This window comes from Saccostrea echinata, unplaced genomic scaffold (assembly GCF_033153115.1).
Source record: "Saccostrea echinata isolate AGI-Se365-2 ecotype Australia unplaced genomic scaffold, CSIRO_AGI_Sech_v1 ptg000010l, whole genome shotgun sequence".
NCBI lineage: Eukaryota > Metazoa > Mollusca > Bivalvia > Ostreida > Ostreidae > Saccostrea > Saccostrea echinata.
This window is the reverse complement of record NW_026889759.1, coordinates 3,492,440-3,501,840: the sequence shown is the minus strand read 5'-3', so window position 1 is coordinate 3,501,840 and position 9,401 is coordinate 3,492,440. Positions and strand designations below refer to the sequence as shown.

General features: G+C 32.7%; 1 protein-coding gene across 1 annotated transcript; it reads right to left on the bottom strand.

Annotated features, from left to right (window-relative positions):
• Window positions 1-226: 226 nt before the first annotated feature.
• On the bottom strand, window positions 227-3,928 carry LOC133184487 (fibroleukin-like). The gene is made up of 5 exons (XM_061319576.1): window positions 3,793-3,928; window positions 2,857-2,996; window positions 1,459-1,555; window positions 1,206-1,370; window positions 227-471 (listed from the first exon to the last, which is right to left on the bottom strand). Exons 1-5 carry the CDS (start codon window positions 3,839-3,841, stop codon window positions 227-229), a joined length of 696 nt encoding a protein of 231 aa, XP_061175560.1. The 5' UTR covers window positions 3,842-3,928.
• Between the last annotated feature and the right edge of the window lie 5,473 nt (window positions 3,929-9,401).

The following is a 9,401-nucleotide window of genomic DNA, read 5'->3' as shown; positions in this document are numbered from 1 at the left end:
GTGGTCCTTCATTAAAAAGATTGGATTCCCTTTACCCAAAAATGTTCTGTGCCAAGTTTGGTTGAAATTGACCTAGTTGACCCGGTGGTTCTGGAGAAGAAGATGAAATTGTGAAAAGATAACGACGACGACAAACAACGGAAAAATTTTGATTAGAAAACCACACTTGAGGCTTTGGCTTTTTTAAAAAAAAAAATGCAAAATTCGAAGTCAGTTCATTTATTTTTCAACGAATCATCATTGTGGTTGAGGTGACTGTCGTTCCGTCGGGCACAGATGGAGACCATGGGCGTTCCCAGGAGGCTAATCCATACTGACCGTTCAGAAAGCTGTTAGAACACCAGTTAAACCACCATCCCCCTTTAAAATGTGATGAACAACTTCCTGTGGGCCAGTCATCATAATCCCTGTCTGGAGTGGAAAATCTCCATCCATTTAAATTCATAGCCCCACTTCCTCTCATGCTATCGCCTAAAATAGAAATGACATTTTTCGGAAACAGTTAATTCAAAAGGTGTCTGGTGTCTTCATTTTACCATCTACTTTGGAAAAGAGTAATACAAGAGTGCCTGTTTCTGAAAAAACGAATTACTAGTATTTGCAAAGATTTCTAAGGTTAGGGAAAAAGTCAAATAATGGGAAGCTTAAGGTAAAAAAAGGTAGCCTCATGGATATTAAAAAGAACATTTTAAAGAAGCTGAAAACTAGGATTCCTCATCTACTGCAACAATTCCCCCCTAGTTGGAATTATTTGACTTGCCCTGTGCAACCAAAACTTTAAAAAAAAATTTAACCAGCAAAATTATCATTGTACTATGATAAAACTCATTTAGTCCTCCCTGGGACCCATTATTTATCCAAATATCATATTCACAGAGTCTGATTCTCAAATTTGTATTTACACATAAAAGTTACCTAAAGTTCCCAAAGTGGAGTCTGTAGCCATTTTGACTCATCTGAGATGGGGAAATGTGGATAATACCCATAGAGTGATCGTCCATTAGTCAACATAATACCGACATACAAGGATTTTTTAGTATTCGTTAGTTGATGAATAAAATCATTTCTTTTTCTCATACAACCAAAACTTATTTAAACTACCTTGCTTTTTACTAGTTACCCCAATTTCAATTTATTCCCAGTGATAAATACATCACCATGTAACAGGCTCCGATTCTCACTTTGCATTCACACGTAAAACGTACCGAGAGTTCCTGAAGCGGCTCCACTTAAGTAGAGTCGGTAGCCATCTGCTTCATTGGAGATGGAGAATTGTGGGTAATGCTCATAGAGCGATGCTCCATTTGTCGTCGTTATGCCCACATAAAAGGATCGTTTAGAAATCGTTAGTTGATGAATAAAATCATTGCCTAAATAAATGTATATATCTCTAAAGTAAAAAAAATTTCAAAACAGTTAATGTAAATCAAAGATTTGTTATAAAAGAGAAATACCAACCTAACCAATACTCGCTTTCGGCAGCCCCAAATCCTTGTTTATATTCTGTCCATGGTCTGTTAAAACTTAAAGATCCGTCTAGTCTTCTCTGTATTATCTGACATGCAATGAATTTTATTTGTCAAATATTTATTATTTTAAATAGTCTTGATGAACAAATCTAACACCGATCTAGCACTGAAAAGCTTAATAAGCGTGTTATATTCTACTGACTAAATTTAACATTCGCTCTTCATGCCAAGATTAATATATTAACATTAACCAATGTAAGATTATAATGAATTATTTCAATCAGAATATGAGTAAAATCGATCTGGCACAGAGATACTGTTACGTCATACTCTTGAGTACATTTTTATTCTATGACACAATCACATTTTATTAGGTCTTTTCATTACATTTTCAATAGTGAAATACTGTGAATTATTCATCGGAAAAAAGTGATATTCTCTCACAGTGTGAAAGGATACAAAAGTGATATTCTGTCACAGTGTGAAAGGATATCAAAGTAAGTAAAATGTAATTTCTGGCCTGTAATAAGATTGAGATATTAACTAATCTTGATAGAGACTAAAATGGCCAATTTCTTCCCAAATATGTTGCCAAAATCCATGTTACAATGTTTTCAATCTCGCAACTGGCTAACCTATGTCGTCTCAACTGTCAACTATGACGTCACAGCCTATGACACTGTGTTTTAGAAAAGACAGAAGCAAAGGGGAAATCAAAGAAAATGTAATAAACAGAAAATTCAATGTTTTGTAGTTGGATGTGGAATTTATTTCACCCGTTAGACAGGATTTTTTTTATTTTTTCACGAGTGCGTTCAGCACGAGTGAAAATATAAACAAAAAAAAATCCTGTCCCACTCGTGAAATAAATTCCATATCCAACTACAAAATATTGAATATCCTCTATTTTTCACTTAATTTGGCAGTTACAATTATTATATTTAATGGAATGAAAGATAAATAAATAATAAAATCTTATAGGCTTTTTTGAGACTGCTGGGTTATAGATGCACTGTGGTACTATTTGCTTTTACTTTATTACACTGAATTGTCGACGGATTTTCCCGTTATTTCCCGATCATGACAAGGAGCACACGGCGGGTGTGACCGGTCGGCAGGAGATGCTCACTCCTCCATGGCACCTGATCCCACCTCTGATGTTTTTGGAGGTCCGTGATTGCTCTGCTCCTATTTTGTATTGTTTAATGGACTTTTGAGATTGAATACTGTTCGTTATCTCCATATATTTCATTCATTCAGAACAATACCTTTTTCCGTTCCAATACTTCTTTAAAAAAATTACATTTGTAATTGTCTGAGTCCCATATTTTTTTCTGGGAGTACCTTAATTTACGTATGTTACTATTGATTTTATTTTCATATTTACCGTCCAACCACCGCCTTCTGTAACCATATCACAGAACACTTTGGAAGGTCGATCGTAGTCCATAAACGGGTAGATAGTATATACTCCTGAACAATTTCTACCAGCATTGAATAGTTCTAAGCAACTTAGGGCAAGAAGGCCTAAAAATAAATAGAGAAGGACATGTTCATGTAGGTGGACGTTTCCATGTGTGCACTTTTTCTTTCTTTCTTTCTTACAACCGATCTTTTTACTTTTAACTTGTTACCCCTAAACCATTCTCTTGCTACAAGACCAATGATTAAAATTATTACAAACATTTTTTTTTCCGAACTACGGAGTAATGTTAAAATTTCATCTTTTAAATTCTCAAAAACAAATTTAAGATGTTTTGGAGAAAAACTATTTTTTTAAAAATCGTTTGTCAGGAAGTTTTTCTTAAAGGCCGAGTTTTTTTGACTTTGGGTAAGGGGAGAGACTTAATTTTACATGCATGGTACCCGAGGTATTGACGACACTTTCCTCGAATATCTGTTTCGTATCTCTACTTATCATTATCTTGTGATTTTTAAACTGTCTCCAAAATGTCTTAAAAATAATTACACCAAAAATTGTGATATTGACAATTCAAGAGATTTCCAATAGGATTTATATAGAAAACACCATCATGTGATATCTTGAACAAATGCCTGGTAAGGTACCTTATTTTTTTGTGATGAAACTTGTTAAAGTAGCAATAATTCAATGTCAAATTCATAGGAAAAATTATATATTATTAAGGAATGTGTCGTCTGGCCTCAAAAGAAAAAAAAATAACGCAGAATTAAATACAAAAAGAAAAATTGGATTCCAGAGAACACATAATAAAAGTAATGTGCAAATAATCTCAATTGTACATTGTATATGATGCATCGGTTAAAATTCCAACTTGAGATATTGGTTGCTATGAAACAATACCTTTGCCACTAGGATTAAAATATATCCAGTTATTCCCATCGCTAGTCATATCAGCCTCCTCACAGTTGCGATGTAAGCGACAGGATTTCAACAGTGGATGAAAACCAAAGCATTTGCAGTCATTAATGCACTTGGCAGAACACTCCAGTATTGAATCTGTGTCACAAACTCCTATTAGTGAATCGTAACCGTTTTTGATATTACAATCCGGAATCTGGTAGGAAATTTGTGAAAATGTAAACGACTTTGTAATTTTCATTAAAAGCACAAATAAGACGAAGATATGAGTAAAGTTTAGGTTTAGGCTTGTCATTACTGCCCGATTAAAGTTTCAGTTTTGAGTATGCATCTAAAGAACAAAAAAATTCTGTATAAATTTTGGTTTAGATGCTAGAAAATATTGACGTGTTGTATCGACATACAATTGAAAACTGTTCCGATGAGTTGAGTGCTGTGAATTTTTAATTCTGTTAAGGTGAAAATGGATCATTATCTCAATTTTATGCGCATTTTATCGATTTGACACCTAAAATGTATTCAATTTTTTTTTTAAAGAAATGCTTACTTTGAAAAGGGGTTTTTAGTATTTAGCTATAAGAATTTAGCACTGTTGATCTTTCAAATAATGCACTGCATATTTTCAGCAATATAAAAATTACCTATAATATTTAATCACACAATTACATGTACAAATTTATGATAATCTACCTCTTGAGTGCATTAAACTGCTATCTGCACGATCTCTAAGCTGGTTATCATACTATAAGTACAAACCGGTGTATCATGAGGCAGATTTCATATGAAAGCAAATTCAGGCGAATGGAATTCACAACTTAACATGTGCTGTACCTTTGCAATTGTACCTCTCCAGTAAATCATACACATCATTCAATGTCAGACTTTAATGTGAACCTAAATACTAGTACTCTACTTACTTGTAAACGTTTCCTTTTAGAAACCCATTTTTTGAAATTAAATCACTTTGGAAAAATAACTTTCAATGGGTGGTTGTACTCCAGGGATATCAAAAAATTAATTGTACTGTCTTTTTGACATTTTTGCTCTGCTCCAAATTTGTATCTTTTCATTGGACTTTCGAGATGGAATACTGTTCGTTATCTTCATATTTCATCAATAAAAATTTGCATTATGACTACTTTACAGTAGTCATAATGCAGATTTTTATAGATGAATAGAAAATATGCCAGAAATACAGTACTTTTAACAGTTATATCAAGTCGTATATTGCACAAATTTATAGTAACTGAAGTCAAAGATATTTCTTTGCTCGCAAAACTACTTCGCAAGATATGGAATTACAAATTGATAATAAGAATAAAATAAAGTTTTAACCCCCCCCCCCCAAAAAAAAAATCAACAATGCTTTACTTTAATACTTTGACATAACGACAAAAGGATGAAGTCGTTGAATACTTTTTAAAATCCTTTCCTGCAGGGATGTAGTATAGATTTATACTTTAATATTTAAATTTCCAATGTCTTTGTCCGAGATAAAATTACAAATTGTAAAAATACTTTATTTTTACATAAATCCACTGGTTCATCGATAGGCGCGGTTAAAAAAAAATCACGTGCGGGGCGGGACAAATACAGACAGAAGCGGGGCTATTAGCACGGGAATTTGCAGAATCAGGAGCATGTAAATATAAGGAATAACTGTCAGATTTTTTGGATTCATGACGATGATCAATCGATTGGCTTGTGTGATAATTTTATGCATAAACGCCTTCGGTGTTTATGCAAATTATCACGCAAGCCACTCGATTGATCACATCATGAATCCACAAAATAAGACAGTTATTCCTTAAATTATTCAAATTTGCGTCATTCCCTGAGCTGGCATTGTCTTCTGGGGCCCGTTTCACAAAGCTAACTTACATGTAGGACTAAGTTATATCTTTTTCCTCTTTTTCCTAAGTTCATTACTTATCCGTTTCACTAACCTCGTCTTATCTTAGGATATTCCTAAGTTATGTCGTAACTTTAAGACAAGAAGAAGCTAAATATGACGACTGTAGATACATGTACAAGGATTCTTAAAGAGAGATACTATGTGTGTTTAGGGAGAGAAAAAATCCAAAGGACTACTAGTATATGAATGATTGTGATCCCTTCAGGTTATAACTGCTTTACTTTGTATGTAATACCTAAGAAAGGGATTTTAAGAATTGTCAGAGATGTGTCTGTATCACTAGTCAAAATTAATCCAAGGTATATAAAAATGTCCATTGGTGAAGTTGGAACTACAAATACATTGTACTTACAAAATGTTTCATTTCTCTCGAATTCGTGGATTTCCCTATGTTACTATAAAATAGACGGTACACATGTTGGATTAATTCCCCATCATTTAAAGAGCACGATTTTGTAAACAAAAAAAAATTCCACGCTATATACACTATTGTCTGTTTTACAAAACTTTGCATATAATTTGAACCATTATTATATATTTTCAAATCTGATAATATTAATAGTATTTGAATCGATATTTAGTATTTGAAAGATTATAGTTTGATAAGGGAACAAATTTGTTCTCTTCAGCTCCTGATATAGCTGTTTCTCCAAAAATTGCTTGTATTTTATCTCCTATGAGGGGAAGGGGGCGTTGACCATTTTCCCTGTTTCCGCTTAATGACCACTTCTTTTCAACTCTTCCCCTGAACAAATGTATGTTGTGTTACAGAATATTAGGTCCCCCTGTTCCTTTTGGGGCTGATTTGTCACGGTATAATTATGCATGAAGATTATATTTCCTTTTTTCAACTTTTTTTTCTGTTAGTGTTTCCACAGTCGCGAATTTGGAATTTCTTATCTGTCGAAAAATTCTTATTTTAAATTACACAGTAACATGTACGACTAATTATAACGTGGAGCACTCATTTGCGAAGAAATAAAAAAGAAAATAAGGTCTCTGTTAGATTGCTTGCCCTTCGAAGCAATTATTGTTTTAAATTTATTCCATTTTCTAATTGAAACGATACTAGTAGAAAAATATAAGTAGGGGAAAAAATAAACAATTTCAAACCTCCGATACCTTATACAGAGCAAAATAAAGGCAAACATATAATAGCACAAATATTAGTTTAAAAAAATACACGTCTTGTGACGGGGGGGGGGGGGATTATGTGTGTCACTGTGTGTGTGAGTGTGTGTGTGAGGGTGTGTTTGTGTGTGTGTGTGTAGGAAACTTGTCAAGGTTAAACCATACTTCTGTCCAAGTCCTTTAAAAGTGGAGGGTAACCCCTAACCTCCCGACCCTCCCCTTTTCAAGCTTTTTTTTTTTACTTGAAAAAACCCGACTCAAACTAAAGATTTTTATTCATACTGACATCCTCCTAACAGAATTGTAGATAGAGTGGAAAAGTTATTTCATTAGTCCGTAACACAACTTAAGAAATATCTTAGGATAAATTTAAGATAAGATTGTTTCGTGAAACAGCTGTGACAAATCTTAAGAACTTCCTAAGTTATAACTTAGTCATATCTTAAGTTATGTCTTACGACATATCTAAGGAAACCTTTGTGAAACAGGCCCCTGTATAATAAGAGTGGGCTTTGTCAACTTACAATCATACTGTGTAATAATATACCTCGAAACATAAGTTAAGTGCTTCCCTTTAAAACATTGAGTATTTTCTATTTGATGAAATGAAAATTAATATTAGTTAATTTTTATACTGCATCTTCAGCTTACCAAAAATGACATTTTACAATAATAAGCATTGCTGTGAATTATCCATTAATAATCTCAGGTATTATTGAAGGAAATCCAAGAAGCAGCGATTTTCAGTGAAATTTTTATTGTTAGAAAAATACATGTAGTAATTCATGACCATATAGAAATAAAAAAAAAAACATAAATGAAAAAAGTAAACATCCCTCTCCCCAAAAATGAACTAGAAAATATCAATATACGTAAATACGAAAGATTTAATCAATTATTTTTATAGCGGCTAATTTTTCGCACTCAGTAGGTCATGGTTCGTGACCTACTCCTATATTACGATTGTTTTATCATAAAGGACATACAGACATTATTTTAACTTTCCTCGTTTTCTATATGATTGTCCTTTAAAAATAGAACCAAGAAGATGAGAAAACGGTCGGTACTTTAGAAATACTTAAGATTCCATTAAAGGTTTTGTTTGCAATATCACTGAGAGGCCCGTCCAGTTTTAAATTCAAATGAATAACGCACGATAAAACACTTACTGGACTGATCAAGATCAATACCGATAATAAGCTCTTAATGACACACTTCTAACACTTATCCGCAATAACTCTCTGAACAAAATTTCTCACGGCTTATATTTCAAAGATGAACAAAAGGTGTGCTAGAAAATATGGTTTATTGATATTTTTGATGACCAGGCATTTGTATGTGTTCTGGCTAAACACAAAAGTAATAAAAACTCTTAAAATATAAAATTACAAATACAATTTTATAACCATATCATTAAAAGCATATCAATTCAACAGAACCTATTTAAACATGTGTTCATTTTCTCTCTCCGATAAAATTGGACGAACCATATCCAAGCACTTCTGTAACAAATGAAAATTTTAAGTGAGTTTCTTATCAAAAATATACAGATGAAAAGTAAGAGAAGCATATACTTTTATATAAGTATTAAAATCATTCAAATAATAAGTACATGTATTATTATTATCATCAAAGAAAATCCCCTTAATTACAGCTTTGACGTTAAAAAATGCTTCTAAATTCTTTGGGTAACCACGGTATACTCTAGTATAATCAGTATATACTTATTATCTTAATTACATTTTATTCTTTGATTTTTTTCCACGCATTAATTTTGATACTTTGAATAACTTTTCAAAATTTGATTAGAAATTAATTACTTGTACACTGTAGTCATCAGGTCAATTAAAAGTTCTGTTTGTTTGTTTTTTTTAATTAAAACTAATTTAGAATTATAAAGAAATATCTATAATCAATTCAATTTTCAATTTCTTTATTGCAGAAGACATACGTCTTATAGCAGTACTACAAGATTATAACAAAAGAGAGGAAAATGGACGGTCAGTCCTTATAATCAAACAATACAAAACTAGCATAGTGAAAACGATTCCAGTGGCAACTTTTCAGGGAAATCTAATGCATGTGTATAGACCCACTTTATGTTCTCTTTTGGATCGGATGTTCTACAATCATTTGCAGTGTGGCAAAATTTGATAAATACGGCGACTTTTCATTTTACATATTAGAGCAAGGAACATCTGAGGAAGCAGGTACATGTATTTAACATCCTATACAGCTCTAGGGTAATATACATATGTATATATAAAGCAAGGCAAATATACATGTAGTAGAAGTCAGATAATTTACAGCAGAACCTTTTGTACGTACATACATAATTTGGGGGAAAATTACAAGTTCACTTCTTCTCCCAAACAATCAACACTTTTCAAAATTTGTGTCCCTTTGTAGGGTCAGTCAAATGGTCAAAATGAAAAGTAACAACATTTCTCCTCTACTACAACAAGCTATGGATACTGATAAGAGTTATCTGGGGGAAATGCAACATTTCATCTTGCTAGCAAGTAGCAAACATAGGCACCCCCAA